The following is a 27,787-nucleotide window of genomic DNA, read 5'->3' on the forward strand; positions in this document are numbered from 1 at the left end:
TTCTTATCCAGGTACTGACATACATGTTGTTCAATAATTTGTTCAAAGATCTTTCCTGGTATAGAAGGAAAAGCTGCAAACTCTCTTCCCTGTACAGCGCTTGCCATCCCTAAACCTTGATGATCAATTCTATTATGTAAACAATTCATTGATTTGAAACTTACCTTTGCAGTCTTCTCTTCTGTTCAGCAGGGGGGCTTCAAGCTCATGCGTGCTTGTCACACACTGACACTGAGCCACTCACACTGCCCTTTCCAGACACAGCGGCTGGTTTGATCTTTAGGGAAAAAAATGCAGATTAGATAGATTTTAGCATGGAATAACTTAGTAACATAGTTAGTAACGCCAAAAAAAAAACATTAGTCCATCCAGTTCAGCCTATAAAATTCTGTCAGAATAAATCCCCAGATCTACGTCCTTCTAAAGAACCTAACAATAACAAGCAGATTCTACCCTGAAATATTCCCCTTCATTGTCCCCTTCTTGTAGTAATATGCCCCATCATTGTCCCCTTCTTTTAGTAATATGCCCCATTCTTTTAATAATGTGCCCCATCCTGATCCCCTTCATGTAGAAATTGCCCCATCATGATCTCCTTCATGTAGAAATTGCCCATTCCACCTCCATCATTTCCTCCTCACCACCCAATCATTGCCCTCTCCATCACTCACATCATTGCCCTCTCCCCATCATTGCCTTCTCCCCCATCACCCGCATCATTGCCTTCTCCATAACTCCCATCCTTGCCCTCTTCACTACCACCCCATCTTTGCCCTCTCCCCCATCATTGCCTTCTCCATCACTCACATTATTGCCTTCTCCATCACTTCCATCATTGCTATCACCCCCATCACTCCCATCATTGCCTTCTCCATCACTCCCATCATTGCCTTCTCCCCATCATTTCCTTCTCCATCACTCACATCATTACACACACACACCTCTCACCTCTCCGCGAACTCGCCGGAAGCTTCCTCTCACTGGCACAGCGGCTGCGGAGCTGAATGATGATGTTATCCAGCAGCGCTGCTGACTGCCATGTGAGGCAGGAAGCTACAGATCTGGAGCGAGGACACTTGTAGATGAGGTGATACCACGTGCCAGCAGAGAGGGCTCTGCATGCCATAGGTACGCCATCACTGGTCTAGGATAATTTGTTTGCACCACTAATTAACAGCAGTTACAATACCAAACTAGGTCGGTCCCTATAGGATAAAAACACAAGAATTATACTGTATTTTCACATACTATCTATTCCTGACACTGGAGTGGCTTATAAACTTACAAAGTATATAGCTTGAGGTCTGGGGTCTGCCAATATGTGGCTAGTTTTCTGACTGTTTCGGATAACATGATTTTAGATTTTTTTGTCTAGTCTCACTTGAATATAGGTCAATATTAAATAGTCTCCTGATGAGTCGTCTTTGGTGAGGATGATGAAACCAGTAGAAATGAGAGGCTTGGAGAGTGAGTGTGTATATGTCACCTCATCCTATATACACTCAACCTATTAGTGACCTACTGACTAACCTTCAGGGAGTGAATTATGGGTATAGTTTTACATTTGGAATTAATAAAGTTTATTTTTTCCTTTCATCAGTAAACATGAGGAATGACAAGAGACAACCCCTTTAAGAAGATCCAACATTATGAACATAAAAAAGACTTCTCCCCTATGTGATGTCTCTGATGTTTATTAACAGTTGATTTTCAAGTAAAATATTTCCCACATTAAGAAAATGAAAAAAGCTTTTCCTCTGTGTGACTGCTGTGATGTCTAACAAGATGCTCTTTCCGGTCAAATCATTTCCCACATTCTGAACAGGAAAAAGGCTTCTCCCTTGTGTGAGTTCTCTGGTGCCTAACCAAATTTGAGTTAAGATTGAAACATTTCCCACATTCTGAACATGAAAAAGGCTTCTCCCCTGTGTGACTTCTATGGTGAGTAACAAGCAGTGATTTATCTGCAAAAGATTTCCCACATTCTGAACATGAATATTGCTTCTCTCCAGTGTGAGTTCTTTGGTGCTTAACAAGATTTCTTTTCAGGTTAAAACATATCCCACATTCTGAACATGAAAAAGGCTTCTCTCCTGTGTGTATTCTTTGGTGTGCAACACAATGTGATTTGTTGTTAAAACGTTTCCCACATTCTGAACATGAAAAAGGCTTCTCCCCTGTGTGAGTTCTATGGTGAGTAACAAGCAGTGATTTATGTGCAAAACATTTCCCACATTCTGAACATGAAAAAGGCTTCTCCCCTGTGTGATTTCTATGGTGAGTAACAAGCAGTGATTTATGTGCAAAACATTTCCCACATTCTGAACATGAAAAAGGCTTCTCCCCTGTGTGAGTTCTATGGTGAGTAACAAGCAGTGATTTACGTGTAAAACATTTCCCACATTCTGAACATGAAAAAGGCTTCTCCCCTGTGTGAGTTCTATGGTGTTTATCAAGATTCCCTTTCTGGTTAAAACATTTCCCACATTCTGAACATGAAAAAGGCTTCTCCCCTGTGTGAGTTCTCCGGTGTGTAACAAAATGTGATTTGTTGTTAAAACATTTCCCACATTCTGAACATGAAAAAGGCTTCTCCCCTGTGTGAGTTCTCCGGTGTGTAACAAAATGTGATTTGTTGTTAAAACATTTCCCACATTCTGAACATGAAAATGACTTCTTTGCTTTAGGAGCAGTTTGCTTTTTAATGTCTCTTTTGTGACTTTGATTTTCCTTAGTAGTCGGTAATGAATCAGAAGATGGGACCTGTTTCATAGGATCAGATGACAGATCTTTGCTGTGAATGGATGATGATATATCTGGAGTAATGGTAATCACTTCAGTTGTATCTTGTAGGATCTCAAGATCATCAGATTTAAAAGTTGAAGATGTCAGCTGTCCCTCTGATCTCCTGGTACAGTCATCTGCTAAGATAAAAAAACAATTTTTTTAATAAAATATCCTTGAGTTTTATATTCTTGAACATTTCTACTTAAACTGTCCATAAAAATGGCAAGCTATGTAAAAAACTTTAATTATTTACCAAGACAATGACAATTCACAGTCTAATAGAAAACCTTGTTGGATGAACCAGTAGTGTGTGGTGTTCAACTGTTTGTTCATTCTGCCTCCCAAATATCAAATAGAAAGAAACCAATCAATGTTATGTAAGCAAAAATAATACCAATTCTCATCTCACAAAAACAAGTCCCCACTCAGGTCCATCATCTGTCATTGGAAAAACAGAGGTTCCCACACTATTAGTGGCTCAAAGGCTGTTGAAAAGCAACAGAGTTTCTATAAACCAATCCAGCAAAATCCGCTCTCACTCCGGAGTCTTGCAGTGTGCGCAAACAACATTTAGGATCCCTGTATTTAGCAATATTATAGTGAGAAGAACCCACTTAATTTGCGGTGTCTCCTGGAGCACAATCTGGGCATTATGTGCAATTTTCACTCTCCAACATCCACTGCGTGTTAATTTCCGGAAAGTGGCTGTGGAATCAAAATATTCACTCCTCCTGTGGTCTAAATTGCTGGTACCCCTCGTTTGATGATAGAAAAACCCACAATGGTGACAGAAATATCTTGAATCTGACAAAAGTAGTAATAAATAAAAAATCTGTGAAAATGAGCAAATGAAAGTCAGACATTGCTTTTCAACAGGAGAGTAACACCCGCGGTCACAGGGGTCGCAGCAGCGACGGGGCCCGAGCGCTTAGGGGTCTGGGCCCCCAGTCAGGGCATTAATGCCCTGACTGGCGTATGGAGCCCAATGAGCAGAGGAGGCCCGCATTGGGCCCCAGCGGCGGGGCAGGCTGGGCGGGAGGGGGGTCAGAGAGGCACCATGTCAGCGCCGACCCCCCCGCCGCATTGAACTGTACCGGCGTCTATGATGTCGGTACAGTTCAAAGCAATGATGGAGGAGAGCGTCAGCCGACGCTCCCTCCCCCATCATTCCCCTGTCTGCCTCTGACACATGCGCACTAACTGTTTATCAGGCAGAGCAGGAGACAGGAGCTGGGAGCAGCGAAAGCACGATTAGAAGGTGAGGAGAGTTTTTCTTTTAGTTTATGCAACAGTACAGCCAGGACTGTGGGACCATTCTCGGGGGGGCTGTATACCATGGTGCTGTATACCATGGGGGGTGCTGTGCTGTATACCATGCAGGGCTGTATACCATGCAGTGCTGTATACCATGGGGGGTGCTGTGTTGTATACCATGGGGGGTGCCGTGCTGTATACCATGGGGGGTGCCGTGCTGTATACCATGCCGTGCTGTATACCATGGGGGGTGCTGTACTGTACACCATGGGGGTGCTGTATACCATGGGGGTGCTGTATACCAAGGCGGGGTGCTGTGCTGTATACCATGGGGGGTGCTGTGCTGTATACCATGGGGGGTGCCGTGCTGTATACCATGCCGTGCTGTATACCATGGGGGGTGCTGTGCTGTATACTATGCTCTGCTGTATACCATGGCGGGGTGCTATGCTGTATACCATAGGGGACTGTATACCATGGGGGGTGCTGTGCTATACACTTCATGTCCTCAGAACTTCCAACCCTCATCCTGGGAGATTTCAACATCCCCATTAACAGCCCTACCTCCACATCTGCATCCCAGCTTCTATCACTAACCACCTCTCTAGGCCTCTCACAGCTTTCAACCTCTGAGACACACAAGGACGGTAACACCCTGGATCTGGTCTTCGGTCAGCTCTGTTCAATCTCCCACCTAAATAACTCACCGCTTCCACTCTCTGACCACAACATTCTCTCCTTCACGCTCACAAATCCTCGCCCACCCCAGCTTACTCCTACCTACCACACAGTCAGAAATCTACAAGCCATTAACCCTCAGACACTTTCAGATTCCCTACACTCATCACTGTCCCCAATCTCCTCTTTATCCTGTCCTAATCTGGCTGTTCATCACTACAATGACACTCTTAGAAGCACCCTTGACCAAGTAGCTGCCCTCACCCTCAGAACCTCCAAGCACAGAGTAAAACAGCCCTGGCTCACATCGCAAACTCAACTTCTCCAGCGATGCTCTAGGAGTGCTGAATGCCTATGGAGAAAAACCCGCACACCTGAAGACTTCATCCACTTCAAATTTATGTAAGAACCTATAATGCTGCCCTTCACCTCGCCAAACAGACCTACTTCACCACCCTGATCTCCTCACTAGCCAACAACCCCAAGAAACTTTTTGACACTTTTCACTCCCTCCTCAGGCCAAAAGCACAAGCCCCTATCACAGACATTTGTGCTGATGCCCTGGCCTCCCACTTGACAGAAAAAATAGATAATATCCGTAAGGAAATCTCTCAACCACCAAGTGCTGTGACTCCCATCCCTTCCTGCATCTCCCCTGGCTCACTTTCCACATTTGATCCCATCACAGAAGAAGAAGTCTCCAGACTCCTCTCTTCTTCTCGTCCGACTACATGCACTACTGACTCCATTCCCTCACATCTCCTCCAGTCTCTCTCTCCAGTCGTCACAACCCACCTAACTACAATCTTTAATCTCTCCCTCTCCTCGGGCATTTTCCCATCCTCCTTCAAACACGCCATTGTTACTCCATTACTAAAGAAACCCGCTCTCAACCCATCCTGCACCAACAACTACAGACCAGTCTCCAATCTCCCCTTCATCTCTAAACTTTTGGAACTCTTAGTTTACTCCCGCCTTACCCGTTACCTCTCCACTCACAACCCTTCACAGACCGGCTTCCGCCGCCTACATTCGACTGAAACTGCACTCATCAAAGTGACCAATGACCTTCTGACAGCAAAACGTAACGGTGACCACTCTCTGCTCATTCTTCTTGACCTATCTGCAGCTTTCGATACTGTTGACCACCATCTCCTACTCTCTAGGCTCCAGTCACTAGGCATTAAGGACACTGCTCTCTCCTGGTTCTCTTCCTATCTCTCTGACCGCTCCTTCAGTGTTTTGTTCTCTGGCTCCACGTCATCTCCACTTCCTCTTGCTGTCGGGGTACCTCAGGGCTCAGTCCTTGGCCCCCTTCTTTTCTCTCTCTACACAGCCCCAATTGGACAGACCATCAGCAGATTTGGCTTTCAGTAACATCTTTATGCTGATGACACACAACTATATACGTCTTCTCCCGACCTTACCCCCGCTGTACTACAGAACGCCAGTGACTGTCTGTCCACAGTCTCCAATATCATGTCCACTCTCTATCTGAAACTCAACTTCTCCAAAACTGAACTTCTTCTGCTCCCGCCGTCTACTAACCTCCCTAAATCTGACATTTCCCTCTCTGTGGGTGGTACCACAATAACACCCCGGCATCAGGCGCGCTGTCTGGGTGTTATGTTTGACACCAATCTCTCCTTCACATCCCATATACAATCTCTTGCCCGCTCTTGCCGCTTACACCTAAAGAACATCTCTAGAATCCGCCCTTTTCTCAACATGGAAGCAACAAAAACCCTCACTGTAGCAATGACCCACTCCCGCCTGGATTACTGCAATGCTCTATTAATTGGCCTCCCTGTTATGGATGAGTCACCGAAGGAGGAAAAACAGGCCCTGAAGCCGCTAGGCTTCAAAAAGACTATATCAGCACTCAGGTAAATTCTGAAGACAGAGCCAGAGATCAACAGATCAGAGACAAAAATGGAATTCAGCTCACCCCCGGCCGGGGATGGCTGAACTCCATAAAACAAGGCAAACAAAACCAGAACTAAGGAGTACAAAAGGCAGAGCAAAACTTAGCTTTGAGAAGCAGAAATCAGACTGGTCTCCAAGATTCCAGCAGGAAAATCACCAGCAAGGCAGCAGGGCGTCGGCTGCCTTATATCCAGTCATCAGTTCCTGTGACCCAGTCATCATCTACCTGCTCAGCTGTTTGGTAATCAGCCTCACTACCTTCCTTCGCCAGAAGAGGGAGTTCACCAGACCTCACTGGTGAAGGGAAAAATGAACTCACAACAGTACCTCCCCCTTGAGGAGGGGTCACCGAACCCTCATCCATGCCACCAGGGCGATCAGGGTGAGCCCGATGAAAGGCACGCACCAATCTTTCGGCATGAATATCAGAGGCAGAGACCCAGGAATTATCCTCCTGACCATAACCCTTCCACTTAACCAAATACTGGAGTCTCCGTCTAGCCAGATGGGAATCCAGTATCTTCTCTACCTCATACTCCATTTTACCTTCAACCAATACAGGGTCAGGAGGTGCCACCCCAGGAACTACTGGTTCAACAAACCTCTTCAACAAGGACTTATGGAACACATTATGAATCTTAAACGTGACAGGAAGAGCCAACCGAAAAGAGATGGATTAATAATCTCCAAAATCTTGTAAGGTCCAATAAATCTAGGCTTAAACTTAGGAGAAGCCACCTTCATAGCGATATTTTTTTATGACAACCAAACCATATCAGCCACCTTAAACTGGGGACCAATGGTACTATGCCGGTTGGAAAACCGCTGGGCCTTTTCCTGGGAGACAACTTATCCACCACTTGGTCCCAGATCCGATGCATTCTCTCCACCACAGTGTCAACACCTGGGCAGGCAGAAGGCTCCACCTGCCCAGGTGTTGACCATCTTAGAGAATCTATCACAAATCACCCAAATAACGGTCATTCTCTGAGAGACAGGCATATCAGAGATAAAATCCATTGAAATATGGGTCCATGGCCTCTTGGGCACAGGCAAAGGCATCAACAACCCACTAGAGCGAGAACAAGGTTTAGACCGGGAGCAAGTCCCACAGGACTGCACAAAATTCCAGACATCACGAGACAAGGCGGGCCACCAAAAAGACTGACTCACCAGATCTCTAGTACCAAAAATACCTGGATGACCAGCCAATGCAGAGCAATGAACTTCAGACATCACTCTCTTCCTCCACTGGTCAGGAACATACAACTTTCCACTGGGACAACGCTCAGGTTTGTCCTCCTGGAACTCTTCCAGAGCACGTCTCAAATCGGGCGAGATGGCAGAAAGAACTACCCCCTCGCCTAAGATGGTAGCAGGCTTGGTCACAACAGGAGAATCAGCAAAGAAACTCCTAGAGAGGGTGTCTGCCTTGACATTCTTAGTGCCAGGAAGAAAAGAGACCACAAAATCAAAACGTGTGAAAAACAAGGCCCACCTAGCCTGTCTAGGATTCAAGCATTTGGCCGACTCCAGGTAAATCAAATTCTTGTGGTCAGTAAGGACCACGACTTGGTGTTAAGCTCCCTCCAACCAATGTCTCCACTCCTCAAATGCCCATTTCATGGCCAACAGTTCCCGATTCCCCACATCATAGTTATGTTCGGATGGGGAGAACTTTCGGGAAAAGAAAGCACAGGGATTAATTTTAGATGTCACAGGATCTTTTTGGGACAAAACAGCTACTGCATCAATCTCAGAGGCATCCACCTCTACCTGAAACGGGAGTGAGACATCAGGTTGCCGCAGAACGGGAGCAGAAGTGAATCTTCGCTTCAGCTCCTGAAAGGAAAAAACAGCCTCCGGAGACCAATTCAGCACATCAGCACCCTTCTTAATCAAATCAGTCAATGGCTTGGCAATACTAGAAAAATTAGCTATAAATTTCCGATAAAAATTAGCAAAACCCAAAAACTTCTGGAGGGCCTTCAAAGAAGTGGGCTGAACCCAATCATAAATGGCCTGTACCTTGGCCGGGTTCATTTCAATAGTTGACGGAGACAAAATGAATCCCAAAAATGAAATCCTCTGTACCCCAAAAAGGCATTTCGATCCCTTGACATACAGGGAATTCTCCCTCAAAATCCGGAACACAGTCCGAACATGGTCCACATGAGAGTCCCAATCCTTGGAAAAGATCAAAATATCATCCAGATAGATAATCAAAAATTTATCCACAAAGTCTCGGAAAATATCGTTCATGAAGGACTGGAAGACAGAAGGGGCATTAGTGAGCCAAAAGGCATCACCAAGTACTCAAAATGTCCCTTCGGAGTATTAAACGCCGTCTTCCATTCATCCCCATGCTTAATGTGAATAAGATTATACGCCCCCCTGAGGTCAAGCTTGGTAAACCAGCAAGCACCTTTAACTCTGGAGAATAGATCAGAAATCAGGGGTAACGGATACTGATATTTAACAGTAATTTTGTTGAGGGCACGATAGTCAATACAAGGCCTTAATGAACCATCTTTTTTAGCCACGAAAAAAAACCCAGCACCTAAGGGTGAAGAGGATGGTCTAATATGACCCTTCTCCAACGACTCCTTAATATAGGATCGCATAGCCTCGTGCTCGGGTACAGATAAATTGAAAAGCCGACCCTTGGGAAATTTACACCCCGGGCTCAGCTCAATTGCACAGTCATAACTCCTATGAGGAGGCAAAGACGCAGACTCATTCTCACTAAATACATCATAAAAGTCAGCCAAATAGTCAGGAACATCATGCGACTGGGGAGAGGTGGAGAAAACAGGAGCATCACTAAGGGCACACCGACAACCCCAACTCACCACAGACGCAGATTTCCAATCCAAAACTGGATTATGGATTTGCAACCAGGGAAACCCCAGAACAATGGTATCATGCAAATTATGCAACACCAAAAATCTGCAATTTTCTTGATGGTCTGGGGCGACCCGCATTACCACCTGGGTCCAAAACTGAGGTTTATTTTTCGCCAAAGGAGTCGCATCATTACCCATCAAAGGGATAGGCGTCCGCAAAGGCGTCATAGGAAATCCACAACGTTTAGCAAAATCCAAGTCCATCAGGTTCAGAGCTGCTCCCGAATCCACAAAAGCCTTAGCGGAAAATGTGGACAGGGAGCAGATCAGAGTAATTGCCAGAAGAAACTTAGGTTGAACACCACCCACAGAAAACGTGTGAGCACAACGTTTCTCTCGTTTAGGGCAGACAGAAATAATATGCGAGGCATCTCCACAAAAAAAAAACACAGCTTATTACGCCTTCTGAACTCCTGATGTTGCTCCCTGGACAAAACTCTATCACATTGCATAGGTTCAGACATTTGTTCAACAGGTGGCAACACCTCTCGTGCGGTCTTGCGTTCACGCAAACGCCGATCAACCTGAATGGCTAATGACATAGAATCGTCAAGACCTGAGGGAACAGGAAATCCCATCATAGTATCTTTTACGGTTTCTGACAAACCTTTCCGAAAGAGAGCTGCCAAGGCATCATCATTCCAGGTAGTAAGGACCACCCACTTTCGGAATTTTTGACAGTACAACTCTGCAGAATCCCGACCTTGGCTCAATGCCAACAGGGCCTTTTCAGCCTGATCAATAGCATTAGGTTCATCATACAACAACCCCAAGGCTTGAAAAAATGCATCCACATTATTTAGAATAGGATCATCAGGTTTCAAAGAAAACGCCCAATCCTGGGGATCGCCGCGCAGCAAAGACATGACAATTTTAATCCGCTGCGCGGAGCTCCCCGACGAGTTAGGCTTCAAGGCAAAAAATAATTTACAATTATTCTTGAAATTCAAAAATTTAGACCGATCCCCAAAAAACACATCAGGAGTAGGGATCTTTGGTCCAGCAGCATGTGAATGAGTAAGATAGGCGGAAATTCCCCGCACTTCCGCAGCGAGCTGCTCCACACGATCAGACAATTGCTTCATCTCCATTGAGAGAAAAAAAAAATTCCCCCTATGGCCTCAGAGATAGAGGAAAAAATATACACAAAGAAATTCTGACACCTTTTTTTTTTCTTACAATTCTTTCCTGCTATTGAGTACCCTAGGATCTGCGGTATGGCTGGTGATTCTGTAATGGATGAGTCACCGAAGGAGGAAAAACAGGCCCTGAAGCCGCTAGGCTTCAAAAAGACTATATCAGCACTCAGGTAAATTCTGAAGACAGAGCCAGAGATCAACAGATCAGAGACAAAAATGGAATTCAGCTCACCCCCGGCCGGGGATGGCTGAACTCCATAAAACAAGGCAAACAAAACCAGAACTAAAGAGTACAAAAGGCAGAGCAAAACTTAGCTTTGAGAAGCAGAAATCAGACTGGTCTCCAAGAATCCAGCAGGAAAATCACCAGCAATGCAGCAGGGCGTCGGCTGCCTTATATCCAGTCATCAGTTCCTGTGACCCAGTCATCATCTACCTGCTCAGCTGTTTGGTAATCAGCCTCACTACCTTCCTTCGCCAGAAGAGGGAGTTCATCAGACCTCACTGGTGAAGGGAAAAATGAACTCACAACACCTCCCTGTCACTTGACTATCCCCTCTCCAGTCCATTCTTAATGCAGCGGCCAGGGTCGTCCATCTGGCTAATCGGTACTTGGACGTGTCCGTTCTTCGTCAGTCATTACACTGGCTGCCCATTCATTATAGGATCCAATTCAAAGTACTTGTTCTCACCCACAAAGCTCTCCACAGTGCGGCACCCCCCCACATCTCCCTCATTTCTGTCTATCGGCATAGCCGATCGCTGTGCTCTGCAAACTTTCGACTTACCTCTGCACTAATCCGTACCTCCCACTCCCGACTCCAAGACTTCTCCATGCTGCTCCTATCTTCTGGAATGCTCTACCCCAAGAAATTAGGACTAACCACAATTTGCATAGCTTTAGGCGCTCCCTCAAAACACATTTGTTCACAGTGGCCTATCACATTCACTAATCAAAGTCATTCTATGTGTAAGTGTGCGTGTGTAGCCCATTCACTATCTCTATCCATCCTTCACTCCCTCAAAATGGCTGGACCTTCATTGTAAAAATACAAATGTAAATACACACCTGTACTTTGTATCTCCCTCACCTCATTGTAGATTGTAAGCTCTCACGAGCAGGGTCATCTTATTTCGTCTTATTCTGCTTTAATTATTGTATTGTTAACATTGTTACTTATGACTTGAGTTTTGAAACTGTTAAACTGTAAAGCGCTGTGGAATATGTTGGCACTATATAAAGATTATTTATTATTATTATTATTATTATTATTATTATTACACCATGGGGGGGTGCTGTGCTTTATACCATGCTGTGCTGTATACCATGGGGGGTGCTATGATTGGGTCACCGAGGAGGAGAGCAAGCCCAAGCTAAGCCCCAGAAAACCAGAGAGGTTGGTAACTAAGCGGATTGCAGACCCCTGATCCTATCCACACAACTAGCTGTAGCCGTGGAGCGTACCTACGATGATCCTAGACACCTCGGCACAGCCGGAGAGCTAACTAAGCCTAAAGCAAGAAAGGGGAAATCTAAACTGCCCCAGAGCAAACCCCAAAGGAATAGATAGCCCTCAAACATATATTGTCGGTGAGACAAGATGAAAACACAAACGCAGGCAGGAAAATAGACTGAGCAAATGATGGGGCCTACACTGACTAGACAGGACAGGAAAGGAAACACGCTGTCTGCAATCACGCAAAAAACCCTGCAAAAAGTCCAACACGTCTGATGCAAAAAACACTGAAGTCACACGACTTCACCCACTATATCAGCACTCTGGTATATTCTGAAAGCAGAGCAAAAAGAGGCCAATCTAATAAGGGACAAAAACAAACTGGCACAAGCAGTAACATATGGACGGTGATTCAGCACAGCCCCAGCCGGAGCTGGCTGACCCGCACAAAACTAAAATAGACAAAACCAGATCAAATTTAAACAGAATAGCTAAAGAACACTTAGCTGAACATGCAGGGACAGAGCTGGAAACATCAGACCTCAGGAGGCAAGAAGAAAATCACCAGCAGGGATAGAGGGAGTCGGCTGTCTTAAATCCCAATCTGAAACTCCAGATCTCCAATCATCGTCCTCATTATCAGGTGGCAAGCCTCTGTTAATCAGATCAGCTCCTGTTATGAATGAGTCACCGTAGGAGGCAGACACAAAAATAGAAGCTATGTCCAGAAAACCAGAGACGTTGGCAACTATCAGATTGCAGACCCCTGAACCTATCAACACAACTAGCAGTAGCCGTGTGGGGTTCCTACGGTGTCCTAGACCCCTCGATCACAGCCGGAGAGCTAAATAGCCTAAAGACAGAAAAGGAAATCTAAACTGCCCCAGAGCAGACCCCAAAGTAAAAGGCAGCCCCCAACATATAATGACGTGAAGCAAGATGAAAAAACACTCACACAGATAGAAAGATAGGCTGAGCAAACGATGGGACCCAAGCTTAACTAAACAGGACAGGAAAGGAAGGTTGATGTCTGCAATCTGCCAAAACCCTATCAAAGACATAAGCCAACAGCTGATATGGAAAAAGACCCTGAAGCAGCTAGGCTTCAAAACTATATCAGCACTCAGGTATTTTCAGAAGACAGAGCTAAAGGAATTCAGCTCACCCTGCAGGGAATGGCAGAAATCCAGAAAAACAAAGTCAAAGCACAAATGCAAAAAGCAGAGCAGAAAAACTTAGCTTTAGAAGAGCAGGAATTCAGACTGGTCTCCAAGGATCCCACAGAGAAATCACCCGCAGGGCAGAAGGGCGTCAGCAGCCTTATATCCAGTCCGTAACTCCACTCAGCCAGTCATCATCATTAGGCTCAGGTGCCTGATAATCAGGCTCACTACCTTTCCTTACCAGAAGAGGGAGTTCATCAGACCTCACTGGTGAAGGGAAAAATGAACTCACAACTGTACCTCCCCCTTGAGGAAGGGTCACCGAACCCTCAACCACGCCACCAGGGCGATCAGGGTGAGCCCGATGAAAGGCACGCACCAATCTTTTGGCATGAATATCAGAGGCAGAGACCCAGGAATTAGCCTCCTGACCATAACCCTTCCACTTAACCAAATACTGGAGTCTCCGTCTAGCCAGACGGGAATCCAGTACTTTCTCTACCTCATATTCCATGTTACCTTCAACCAATACAGGGTCTGGAGGTGCCACCCCCGGAACAACTGGTTCAACAAACCTCTTCAACAAGGACTTATGAAACACATTATGGATTTTAAATGTGACAGGAAGAGCCAAACGAAAAGAGACCGGATTAATAATCTCCAAAATCTTGTAAGGTCCAATAAATCTAGGCTTAAACTTAGGAGAAGCCACCTTCATAGCAATATTTTTTGATGATAACTACACCATATCACCAACCTTAAACTGGGGACCAATGGTCCTATGTCGATTGGAAAACCGCTGGGCCTTTTCCTGGGAGAAAGATAACTTATCTACCACTTGGTCCCAGATCTGGTGCATTCTCTCCACCACAGTGTCAACACCTGGGCAGGCAGAGGGCTCCACCTGCCCTGAAGAGAATTGAGGATGAAACCCAAAGTTACAAAAAAAAGGTGACATCAAAGTGGCAGAACTAGCTCTATTATTTAAAGCAAATTCGGCCAAGGGCAAAAATGAAACCCAATCATCCTGATCAGTGGAAATAAAGCATCTTAAATATGACTCCAAAGTCTGGTTTGTTCTCTCTGTCTGCCCATTGGTCTGAGGGTGAAAAGCAGAGGAGAAGGACAACTGAATTCCCAGCTTGGAACAGAAAGTTCTCCAAAATCTAGACACAAACTGAACTCCTCTGTCAGATACAATGTTCTCAGGAATCCTGTGCAAGCGAACCACCTGTTGAAAAAACAGGGGCACCAACTCAGAGGAAGACGGCAACTTAGGGAGTGGTACAAGATGAACCATCTTAGAGAACCTATCACAAATCACCCAAATAACAGTCATCCTTTGAGAGACAGGCATATCAGAGATGAAATCCATTGAAATATGGGTCCATGGCCTCTTGGGGACAGGCAAAGGCATCAACAACCCACTAGAGCGAGAACACGATTTAGACCGGGAGCACGTCCCACAGGACTGCACAAAATTCCTGACATCACGAGACAAGGAGGGCCACCAAAAGGACTGACTCACAAGATCTCTAGTACCAAAAATACCTGGATGACCAGCCAATGCGGAGCAATGAACTTCAGACATTACTCTCTTCCTCCACTGGTCAGGAACATACAACTTTCCATTGGGGCAACGCTCAGGTTTGTCCTCCTGGAACTCTTGCAGAGCAAGTCTCAAATCGGGCGAGATGGCAGAAAGAACTACCCCTTCGCCTAAGAAGGTAGCAGGCTTGGTCACCACAGGAGAATCAGCAAAGAAGCTCCTAGAGAGGGCGTCAGCCTTGACATTCTTAGTTCCAGGAAGAAAAGAAACCACAAAATCAAAACGTGTAAAAAACAAGGCCCACCTAGCCTGTCTAGGGTTCAAGCGCTTAGCCGACTCTAGGTAAATCAAATTCTTGTGGTCAGTGAGGACCACGACTTGATGCTTAGCTCCCTCCAACCAATGTCTCCACTCCTCAAATGCCCATTTCATGGCCAACAGTTCCCAATTCCCCACATCATAGTTACGTTCAGATGGAGAGAACTTTCGGGAAAAGAAAGCACAGGGATTCATTTTAGATGTTACAGGATCCTTTTGGGACAAAACAGCTCCTGCACCAATCTCAGAAGCATCCACCTCTACCTGGAACGGAAGTGAGACATCAGGTTCCCGCAAAACCGGGGCGGAAGTGAATCTTCGCTTCAGCTCCTGAAAGGAAGAAACAGCTTCCGGAGACCAATTTAACACATCAGCACCCTTCTTAGTCAAATCAGTCAATGGCTTGGCAATACTAGAAAATTTTGCTATAAATTTCCGATAAAAATTAGCAAAACCCAAAAACTTCTGGAGGGCCTTCAAAGAAGTGGGCTGAACCCAATCGTAAATGGCCTGTACCTTGGCCGGGTCCATTTCAATAGTTGACGGAGACAAAATAAATCCCAAAAAAGAAATCCTCTGTACTCCAAAAAGGCATTTAGATCCTTTGACATACAGGGAATTCTCCCTCAAGATCCGGAACACAGTCCGAATATGTTCCACATGAGAATCCCAATCCTTGGAGAAGATCAAAATATCATCCAGATAGATAATCAAAAATTTATCGACAAAATCTCGGAAAATATCGTTCATGAAGCACTGTAAGACAGAAGGGGCATTAGTGAGCCCAAAAGGCATCACCAGGTACTCAAAATGTCCCTCCGGAGTATTAAACGCCGTCTTCCATTCATCCCCATGCTTAATGCGAATAGGACAGGAAAGGAAGGTTGCTGTCTGCAATCTGCCAAAACCCTATCAAAGACATAAGCCAACAGCTGATATGGAAAAAGACCCTGAAGCAGCTAGGCTTCAAAAACTATATCAGCACTCAGGTATTTTCAGAAGACAGAGCTAAAGGAATTCAGCTCACCCCAGCAGGGAATGGCAGAAATCCAGAAAAACAAAGCAAACAAAGTCAAAGCACAAATGCAAAAAGCAGAGCAGAAAAACTTAGCTTTAGAAGAGCAGGAATTCAGACTGGTCTCCAAGGATCCCACAGAGAAATCACCCGCAGGGCAGAAGGGCGTCGGCAGCCTTATATCCAGTCCGTAACTCCACTCAGCCAGTCATCATCATTAGGCTCAGGTGCCTGATAATCAGGCTCACTACCTTTCCTTACCAGAAGAGGGAGTTCATCGGGCCTCAGTAGTGAAGGGGAAAATGAACTCACAACAAGCTCCATTACCTCCAGTAACCACAAGAGGGAGCCCAGAAAGAGAACTCACAATCCCTCTGTCAATCTGACCAGCTCCACTACCTTCAGTAATAACCAGAGGGAGGCCAGAAAGCGAATTCACAACAGGGGGTGCTGTATACAATGGTGGGGTGCTGTGCTGTATACCATGTGGTGCTGTGCTGTATACCATGCGATGCTATATACCATGGGGGGCTGTATACCATGCTACGCTGTATACCATGGGGGTGCTGTGTTGTATAGAATGGGAATGGGGGGGTGCTGTGCTGTATACCATGCGGTAATGTGCCGTATACCATGTGATGCTGTGCTATATACTATGTGATGATTACATCACTCCGCCATACTCACCCGGCCTCCGCTCCCACGCCGCAGTTGGCCTCCGCTCCCATGCCGCAGCCTCTCTCCACCCGACGGCCGCAGCGGTCACCTGAGACGGGCTCGCGACCGATGCCGTCCCTGCATGCTATGCGCATGCACCATAGGCCGCGGCCGCGCCTCCTTCCTGCTTCTTATGCTCCGGCTGTGCCCTGACCCGGAAGCACCTTTGGACTAATGGTGGACCAGACGGGGCCATATCAGGCTGCTTCCCCCTGAGGGAGGTGCCTGATCATTGTGTTTCCAGCACTCTGGCCTCGCTACATCGTGTACGCTCTGCTCCTGCAGTTCCGTTCTCGGCTGCTCCCCGCAGCAGCTTCTCAGTCCTGCTTCCCGTGTTCCTTGTTCTCTTCCGCAGTTGTCTCCTGTGTTCCTGCTCCAGTCCTGTCTCCAGTGTTCCTGCCGTCCTACTCCAGTCCTGCCTTCAATTTTCCTGCCGACCTACTCCAGTCCTGTCTCCAGTGTTCCTGCCGTCCTACTCCAGTCCTGTCTCCAGTGTTCCTGCCGTCCTACTCCAGTCCTGCCTCCAGTGCTCCTGCCGCCCTACTCCAGTCCTGCCTCCAGTGTTCCTGTCGTCCTACTCCAGTCCTGCCTTCAGTGTTCCTGCCGTCCTACTCCAGTCTCAGTCTTACTCCGATCCATCCTGAGCCGCCCCTCTTGGTACCAGCTACCGTGGTACTCGAACCCCTAGGCCTGCTCCTAACGGTCCCTGTATAGGGGTCGGTTCCACCTGGCAGCTCGCCCGGGGTCCTTCGGTGCCACGGTCCAGAGGGTCCACTCCCGGGGTTTCCTGCTCCAGACCACTCACGCTAACAGTGATGCTGTGCTATGTACTATGCTGCTGTGTTATATACCATGGGGGGTACATTATATTCTATGGGGGAGGCTGTGTTATATAATATGAGGGGCGGCATTATATTCTATGGTATAGCAAGTCAGACAGCTGCCCTCTGCTCCTTTCATTCTCTATGTGGGGGTGGAATTATGGGAGCGATGAGGCTGTGGACAGTTCGGGGGATGGAGCCTGGGCTGGTCTCAAGGGGGCCCCGAAAATTTTGCCAGTATGGGGTCCCCGAAACTCCTAGTGGCAGCCCGGGGTGGGGGGACCCCATTTGAAAGTTCGCATAGGGGCCCATAACTTTGTAGTTACACCATAGCTTTTTAACCATGCTTCCACAGTATTTAAAAAAAAAGTAAAACTCATGAAATTTATTTTTTATTTTAGGATATTTGTGTTTTTTGCTTTCTCTGGTTAATGGTCATGTGTTAATTTGCACTTACATTGTGCATACACATTAACTTACCTTCTCAGTTCAGACTCCAGTTTTTTGTTTTTTTTTAACTCATGAAATAGGCGTGGACAGGAATTATGGTACCCTTAACTTAACCGCTTTGTGACCACCAAGAGTAGATAAACGTCGGCGCTAGCAGGACTTTGTGCAGCGCCGACGCTTGTCTACGGTCAGCGGTTTTTTGCTCATCGGGCCCCCCCATGTACCTTATAACTGGGGGATTCTGGCACACAGCGCTTCCTGTGACCCCCGACCTCATTGAGACCTGATTGGTTCAGGTCCTTATGACGTCAGTGTCACACCAGCCAATGAGACAAATCACTAGATAAGTTTGTTGTAGCAGCAAACTTTTCTGGGCAATCTGCCTCAGATCTCCTGTCAGTGAGAGATTAGAGAAGAAACAGTGTTACAAGTGCTGCTGCAAACAGCTGTGTCAGTCAGCGATTGTGCTATAAAGTAAAAAGAAACAGATAAGGCATGTTAGAGTTAGTGCTAGAGTTAGGTTGAGTGTTGAGGCTAGAGTTAGGGTTACTGTTAGGGTTACTGTTAGGCTAAAGTTAGAGTTACTGTTAGGGTTTATTCTAAAGTGCGGTGGTGCTTTGTGCTGCGTGGAGAGCTCCGCTGGCATTTTGTCAAAGCCTGGAGACCCCCGCAGTTCCATTGCTGGGATGCGGTGGTCTCCGGAAAAATGGCCGCCGTGGGCGGCGCATGCTCGGATTCAGATCTCTGCCACCGCATCGCAGCAATGGAGCTGCAGGGGCCTCCGGCTTTGACAAAATGGCGGCATAGCTCCCCACGCAGCACAGAGCACCGCCGCCCCAGCATAGAGCACTGCCGCCACACCAGCACAATGCGCTGCCGCCCCAGCACAAAACACTGCCGCCTCCCTAGCACAGAGCGCTGCCGCCTCCCTAGCACAGAGCGCTGCCGCCGCCCCAGCACAGAGCGCTGCCGCCGCCCCAGCACAGAGCGCTGCCACCCCAGCACAGAGCACCGCTGCCACACCAGCCTGGGATGGGATTTTCCGGAGGCCTGGGCCACCAAACAACCTCTGTGACCACTCTTGCACCTGTGCTGATCCCCCCGATAAGCTGAATTCGGACTGTAAGATGGACCCCCATTTGGCACATTTTTTCCCCTATTTTCCTTTTGAAAATTTTGGGTGCATCTTATAGTCCGAAAAATACAGTTATTATTTTTTCTTCACTGCCCAATGGTATAATCTTCTATGGAACAGCTGTGGTGTCAGTATACTCACTGTACCACTAGAAGAATTCATTCAGGGAAGTATTTGGAAAAATGTAGTCACTTTTGGGGGCTTATGCTGTCCTGGCAACTCAGGGGCTCTGACAATGTGACATGTCACCCACAAACAATTCCAGCAAAATCTGATCTCCAATATGGCGCTCCTTCCCTTCCAAGCTCTGTCATGCAGCCAAACAGTAGTATTCTTCCACATATGGGGTATGGGCGTACTCAGGAGAAATTGCTCAACAACTTTTGGCATCCAATTTCTCCTGTTACCCTTTGGAAAAAAAAAGAGGGTGAATAGCTTAGTTACTCACCGATAACGGTGTTTCTCGGAACCCATGATAGCACCATGGAGAGAGGGGATCCGCCCATCAGGTACAGGAACCTACAGATAAAAAGGGCGGCACCTCTCCTCCGCCCCCAGTTGGTTACAGAGCATCAGAGGGTCTCCAGGTTAGTTAACAACAAAAGAATATACATAACATTGTAATGTTGCATATTATCAAGAAGCACCGTGTCTAAATGAAAACCAATCTACGAACAGTAAAACGTGCTCACCGCACACATGAAGGGGGGGAATAAGCGGGTGTTGTCATGGGTTCCGAGAAACACCGTTATCGGTGAGTAACTAAGCTATTCTCTCTCACCCATGACAGCACCACGGAGAGAATTTCAGAGATTTGTAGCTTAGGGAGGGACCACAGCCTGAAGGACCCTTCTCCCAAAGGTCAGGTCAGACGTAGAGGCTAGATCTAAACGATAGTGTCTGAAAAAGGTAGAAGGTGATGACCAGGTGGCCGCCTTACAGATCTGTTCTATAGATACCTCCGATCTTCCAGCCCATGAGGTCACCATCGCTCTTGTGGAATGAGCTCTCAACCCTTCCGGGATGGTATTTCCACTTGATGAATATGCCCTGGCAATCGCATCCCTTATTCACCTTGCCAGGGTACTCTTAGATGCTTTGAGTCCCTTCCGAGGTCCCTGGAAACACACAAAGAGAGAGCCTTCCTTCCTACATTCTTTGGTGGCCTCTAAGTACTGAACTAGGCACCTCTTTACATCTAGGGTATGAAATCTTTCCTCTCCCCTATTCCTAGGGTTTGGGCAGAAGGAAGGAAGGACTGCCTCCTGGGACCTATGAAAATGTGATGCTACTTTAGATAGATATGCCGGGTCAGGCTTTAAGATGACTCTGTCGTCTAGTATTTTAGTAAACGGTGGCGCCGCTGATAAAGCTTGAATATCGCTCACCCTGCGAGTCGACGATAGCGCCACCTGAAGCACAGTTTTTAATGATAAGATATTTAGGGGTACTGACTGGATAGATTCAAACGGGGGACCTGTTAGTGCGGATAGTGCGAGATTCAGGTCCCACAATGGTAATTTCAGGCTGACTATTGGCCTGGACCTGGTTGCGGCCCTAATAAACCATGTTACCCCGGGGCTGCCTGCCATATCCTGGTTATAAAGGGCACCTATGGCTGCTATCTGTATTTTCAGTGTGTTAACCGCCAGTCTCTGCTCTAAGCCCCTCTGCAGAAATTCAACAATTCTGTCAATCTGGACCCCATCCTGAACCCTTGTCCCGGAGGTGGACAGAAATTTCCTCAAAGTTCTCCCATAGGCTCGTCGTGGTCGGTTGCCTACTCTTTTGTAGTGTAGAAACTAGGCTTTCGGAGAACCCCCTTTTCCTCAGCAGTGCCCTTTCAAATTCCATGCTGTAAAATGGAGGTTCACTGCCCGAGGGTGTAACCTTGGTCTCTGAGACAGTAGGTCCGGGAGATCTGGTAAGATCCAGGGGTCAGTTATCGAGAGCATTCTCAGCCAGGAGAACCAAGTTCTTTTTGGCCAGAAGGGGGGTATCAGTATCATTCTCGACCCATCCTCTCTGACTTTCCTTATGACAGCCAGAATGAGAATGATCAGGGGAAAGGCATACGTTAGGTTCTGTGTCCACGGGAGCATCAAGGCGTCCAGGGCCCGAGGATTCCCCCTTTTCTTCCACTTTTTTATTTTTGTAGTCGGCAAACAGATCTATGTCTGGGATTCCCCACATTTCCACAATCTGCCGAAAATGGACCGTTTAAAGGCTCATTCTCCCTGGCGCAATTGAGTGCAACTCAGAAAGTTTGCTGTCTGGTTCTCTGTTCCCTGTATGTGCAGTGCAGGAAGAGATAGTAGGTTTATCTCGGCTAGGGTGAGGATTTTGGAGGACGTGTTCATTAGGGCTCGGGACCTGGATCCCCCCTGGTGATTTATATAGGCCACTGTCACTTGATTGTCCGAAAATATGCGGACATGATGACCTTGCAGCATGGATAGGAAGTGTGTTAAGGCATAGCCTACTGCCCATAGTTCCTTTTGGTTTGAGGAGGCTTCTAATTCCTGGCCTCCCAATTCCCCCTGAGCCACCCTGCTGTTCATGTGTGCTCCCCATCCCATGGGACTGGCATCCGCGGTAATTATATGTGATTTTTATTACCCACGGAATCCATTTGGATAGGTTGTCTGTGTTTCCCCAACAGGCTAGGGAATGAAGTTTTGGAATCTAGGGTAATGCGACCCTCTAAGTGACCTCCTAATGCTAACTGGTTGGCTAATACATCCCATTGGAGATCTCTCCTATGTAGCTGTGCCCACTGGACCGCCGGCAGGCAGGCGGAGAGAGAGGAGAGAGCCTAGTAGTGACATTGCTTTTGTTAGTGTCATGGAAGGGTTCTGAATCGCCTTTGCTATCATTTGAGCAATTCTCTCTTTTTGTGGTCCGGGAGGTAACACTCTTGGGTGTTTGATTCCAGTGTTAGTCCTACGAACTCCTGAATTTTGCTGGGCTGCAACCTTGATTTTTTCCAGGATTAGAAGCCAGCCGAGGTTCTGTAGAGTGTTCATCACTCTGTCCCTCCGTTCCTTGCATTTTGAGCCGAGTCGCTTGCTATTAAAAAGTCGTCCAAACATGGAATTATTAATATGTCCTGCTGCCTTAGGTGGGCCATCATTTCTGCCACTAGTTTCGTGAAAACTCGTGGGCTATAGATATTCCGAACGGAAGGGCCCTGTATTGAAACTCATCTCGCCATTTATAGAGACCGGCAGTTTGAGGTATTTTCGGTAGTCTTTGTGGATGGGGACGTCATAGTATGCGTCGCTGAGATCTAATACTGTCATAAGGCAGTGTGGGAACAGGATTTTGGTGGTTGACTCCATTTCCTCCTTTCTTTAGTAAACTTAGGACCTCATTTCCGAGAGTTTTTTGTTCTCGTATAGATCTTATGGAGTATGGAGTTACCACGTATTTTTGAGGTGTGTGTGATGAACAGCCCACAGCTGCCACCAAATATGACGAACAGGGGTCCCGCTGCCACCAAAACGTGACGGACAGCAGACCCTGTGTCACCAATATGTCACAATCCCACCACTGACACGGGTGTATCAGTGGACGGAGGGATGCGACACACTGCCGGCACATGGCTATCACAGGCACAGTGGGGGCTTATCTTAGTTATCCCACCACTGGCACCATGTGAACAAAATGCAGCAAACTAACCTTGCTCTAACAATTTACCACAGGGGGGGTTATTTTGGATGCCCCCACCTCTGCTAACAACCTTCCAAGAACTGCGAAGATTTATGTATATCCCACTTTCTCAGTTCCACTTTGGAACTTGCAGCTCTCCGGCGCCCCCCTTACCCTCAGGTCAGTCAGGGAACTGCACCTAGGATAATTAGTCGCCGGATGGGCTGCTTGTTGTGCACTGACCTCTAGACTACTGCAGTAAGGAATTATCAATGCTGTGGCCGCAGCCCCTCATTCAGCAATATAAGACCCTTCTGTACTGCCAGCTAGTCTCGGCAGCCGCGCACATTACGCTGCCACCAGCCACACTTTACTTAATCACAGAGTTAATTAAGAGGGTCCGTGACAAACCCCAAATTAATAGCGATTATCTAAATAAGGCGTATAGTTCATTTCTAAGAGCATGAAGACAGACTGAATTATTATATCATTTATTCCCCAAAATGAGGGCAGTGATTATATAGATAAAAGTTGCTATAAAGTTGAGACATTACATATGTACAGATACAAGTATAAAACAAAAGTGGATGAAAACAGAAAGTACACTCACGGTTGCTTATGAATCTTTAGGCATCCCATGTGGCTGGAGGGGGAGGGGCACGTAACCAAACGTCGCCACTCATCGGCATGTCTCTCTGGCATGAGGACTTCAGCTGCTCTGAACTGGTTTTGCCAAGGGAATGCCTTATAGCCTCTGCTGTGTGACATCACGGAAGGGGCAGTCTGGAGAGGGTCTGCCCCCTACTCTTGGATTTAGAATCAAACTACAAAACTTAATATAACTGTATCTCGCAGGAGGAAGTTCGCACAAACACGCACATGGTATCATTCTTTGTAGTTTGTTGATTACAATAATTCAAGCCCAAATATGCAGTATTTCGGACACACCGTTTAGAAGGAATCCATATCTCATTTTCTAGAAGTCCGAGAATCGTGAAACTTAGGGGTTTAGACAGCTGGTTTTGTGCCCTTCGCAGAAATGTGGGTTTTATATCTCTGCTGCGTATGGTTTTTACGGTAGTCTCTTTAATATCACCCATAGTTTCATTCAGCCACTGATCTGAGAACAAAGGAACATCTTTTCCAGTAGCTTAATTAACATTCCTAGCTCACAGGAAATGGACAGCTTCAGGTTTCACAGAGCTGTGCCCATGAAGACACTGGTGTGTGTGTGGGGGGAAGAGAAAGGGGGGATTTGCAGCTACATGGCAGCCTGCAATGTCCTGATAAGAAAATGGGAGACTTCTAGAAGGTTCCAACAGAAAACATCATATTTTGCAGACATTACATTACAGTGGGAGAGAGAGAGTCTATCCTTAGGCCCGAGCCAATCAGACTTACCAACCAAGGGCTGTTCGAGATTTCCCTCCAAGCTGGGAGAAAAAGGTTTAGACTCCCCCCCCCCCCCCCCACCTTGGGCAAATGTCACCAAGAGGGTTTCTTGTCTCGGGACGAGTTACCGAAGAGAATCCCCATATCTCTCCTTCTGTCATCCTATTTCTGCTCTGAAAGAACTTTCTGTTACGAAAGGACCTCAAACACTGTAGGACCCAGATTTGGGAATCCCTTCTTTCATCCCCTGCCTTTTGGAGGATGTCATCTAGCGTCTCCCCGAATAGGAACTTCCCTTCGCAGAGGATCGACCTAGGTTCATTTTAGTTTGTAAATCCCCTGGCCAACATTAGAGCCACAACGTTCTTTGGGCTGCGTTTGACATGGCTGCTGCTTTAGATGATAATCTCACCAAGTCAGCTGATGAGTCCGCCAAGAATGCCACCGCTCCCCTTATTTACTGGAATAGATTCCAGAATCTTCTCTCTGGGTGTACCTTCCTTTAACTGTCTCTTTAGTTGATCCACCCATACCATAAGGGCTCTGGAGGTACATATTGCCACTATAACTGGCTTCAGATTTCCCCCAGCTGATTTACAAGTGCCCTTGAGGAAGGTATCGGCCATTTTCTCTAAGGGGTCCTTCAGAGTACCCTAAAAGTGTCCTCAAAGGTGAGTGCAAAACTTTTTTGAGGCCTTGGCGACAGCTACGTCTAGTGTCGGGGCTTTGTCCCAAGATGTGGACGCCTCTTCATCAAAGGGATATTTCCTCTTAAGGGAAGGGACCGTGGCGTTTTTCCACTCTGGTTTTTCCCTTTTCTTTTTTTAAGGCCCTGTATGTTCTCGTTTAGCGGGAACACTCTGTTTCTTTTGGCCCAGTCCCCCAGACATTATGTCCTGGACTGACCTATCAGGGTGAGGGACTGCCACCCCCATGGTAGATCTTATTGCCTTAACTAGCGTGTCTACCTCCTCTGGGGGAAAACAATGATGGCCTCCCGTTTCCTCGTCTGAGGATGATGAGCCGGTGACTGAGGTATGTGAGGTAACCTCCCCTGACGCCGAGACTTCTGACTGGGAACCCACTCCAGCGTCCTTCCTTTTAACTTTTTCCCCTTGTTTCAGGGATAAAAGGGCACTCTGAACCTCTGATCTGATTACAGCACTTAGGTCCAAGGCGAAATCCGGGGTTTCCTCACAAAGAACTTCCTGTATGCAGGATTCGCAGGGCTCTGCTATAAGTGGGGCATTCCCTGTTCTTTGTTCCCCCTTCTTTTTTCCCTGATAAGGGAAAAGAAGTCTATTACAATGGTGAACATTCTCGAAGGTCACTCACCTGATATGCGCGGCTGCAGGTATCGGTTCGGGAGGTGGATTCAGGTCCCGTACGGGCTGATCCAAGGATGGCGACTTGCTCCTTGCAGCCGACCTGCTGCGTTGCGTGGAGTGGCGACTGGATCGGCCATCACTCCTGTCCTGCTCTTTTTGCCGGTGATGCTGGTGTTGCTGTTGCCTGGGCTGCTGCTTAGGCTGCTGCTTGAGCTGCTGCTCCTCTTGCTGGTCGCTGTCTTCCATACTTACAGGGCGCTTACAGCCAGGAGCAATTCCAGCACTTTCATTTTCGAATTTCGCGGCGCGTGACGTCACCTCCTCTACCAGACTGCACCGCTGTCTGCCCCGGGGAGTGCGCAGTGCGCTGACTCAGAAGTCATTTGTCCATTTCTGGGGCAGCACCATATTGGTACACCTCTGTACCATGGCGCTGCCCGTGTGTGTCCCGGGTCCCCACCAGCCCCAGAATCCTTTCCAGAGCGGCGGCTCAGTCCTCTCCCCCCAGCTCACCCTGTCGAGCCCGTCGGCTGCAGCGGTGGCGGCTTCAGGAACCGACCCGCCATGACAGGGGCTTCCCCGCTGTGAGCCCCCGGACGGGACAGCCCTGGATCTCCTATTAGGTAAGCTGCTGCGGTTCTGTAGGTCACCCGTCAGGGACAGGAACCCAACCAGGGGTGGAGGAGAGGTGCCGCCATTTTTATCTGTAGGTTCCTGTCCCTGATGGGCGGATCCCCTCTCTCCATGGTGCTGTCATGGGTGAGAGAGAAGCGATCATTTTTTGAGAAAAAAATATGATTTTTTATTTTCACGGCTCTACGTAATTAACTTCTGTGAAGCACTTGAAGGTTCAAGGTGATCAATACACATCTGGATAAGTTGACATTTTGCTGGATGTAATTTTTTTCTAAGCCTCACAATGGCCACAATATTATAGGCATTATCACCAATAATATCAATGCTATTATATGCATTATGTAATAATGGGGGCAGGTCAGTGAGGGATCAGCGACCTGTCATAAGTCAATACAGATGAATATGTAATCAGAGCACCACATAAAGCCCCGCCCACAGCCCCGCCCCAGAGCACGAGAAATCTCATTAACTGAAAACTACAAATACAGATTAAACAACAGTAAACTAGAGTTGCCCTCATTTATGGTGGAGCATTGGATCTACTATGGATCCTGAGCAGAAGATTAGAGAAAATAATATTGCTCCCCATTTCAGGAGAGATTGTGCAGTAATCTGAATTCCTTAGGATCAGAAACAATGTAATTGGTTGTAAGTTCTATAGAAAAGGGCTTTCACTGCCCAAAGTCATTTGAACAGTTTTGGGTGGAGGAGAATGTTGTGATCTAGAGACAAAATGGTGATCATGGTAATACGGCCGGACTACACCACCGATAAAGCAGCCACAGCCGGTGACTGAGAGGAATCTGTGACTTCTCTGCATTCAGTGGTTACTACTCACCTGGGTAGTCATATGTGGGAATCTCCTCTTTACACCACTCATCACCCCTCACATATGTCTCTGTAGTATTAATATGGGTCAGATCTTCACCCTGAAACAAATATTGTAAAAGTCACCGACAGATGGAGAAGTCCCATCTATGATCAGCTCTAATCCTGCCATCTCCACCGCTCTCATTACACAAGTATAAAACATATAATACTGGTGGATAAAACAAGACTGAGCACAAGACCTTCACAGCCGTCTACACATCATAGGGGAGATCTCCTGACACCTTCTCTCCATCTACCTGATGATCCTGAGGAGCACTGGGATCTTCTTGGTTACAGTCCTGTGGAAGAAGAGGACGGGGACATCTCTCTGGTGTTGTCCTCTTACTGGATAGATCTGGAGGAAACACATACAGGGATTGAATTCATTCTCTACATACAGATAATTATAGGCCGTGTGTATTTAGTCCTGTCTATTACCTGGAGATGTGAGGGGCTGGGGAACCTCCATTATGACGTCCTTGTACAGATCTCTGTGTCCTTCTAAATACTCCCACTCCTCCATGGAGAAATAGACAGCGACATCCTGACACCTTATAGGAACCTGACACATACAATGATACCGTCATCCCCCGAT

The 27,787-nt window shown here is 47.0% G+C and overlaps 1 protein-coding gene across 1 annotated transcript; it reads right to left on the minus strand.

Annotated features, from left to right (window-relative positions):
* Window positions 1–1,678: 1,678 nt before the first annotated feature.
* LOC141074029 (uncharacterized) lies at window positions 1,679–27,249 on the minus strand. The gene is made up of 2 exons (XM_073561544.1): window positions 27,161–27,249; window positions 1,679–2,924 (listed from the first exon to the last, which is right to left on the minus strand). The coding sequence occupies exon 2, from the start codon at window positions 2,770–2,772 to the stop codon at window positions 1,804–1,806; it is 969 nt and encodes a 322-aa protein (XP_073417645.1). The 5' UTR covers window positions 2,773–2,924; window positions 27,161–27,249; the 3' UTR covers window positions 1,679–1,803.
* Between the last annotated feature and the right edge of the window lie 538 nt (window positions 27,250–27,787).

Source organism: Dendrobates tinctorius, unplaced genomic scaffold, assembly GCF_039654945.1.
Source record: "Dendrobates tinctorius isolate UK_male_01 unplaced genomic scaffold, ASM3965494v1 ptg000322l, whole genome shotgun sequence".
Lineage (NCBI taxonomy): Eukaryota > Metazoa > Chordata > Amphibia > Anura > Dendrobatidae > Dendrobates > Dendrobates tinctorius.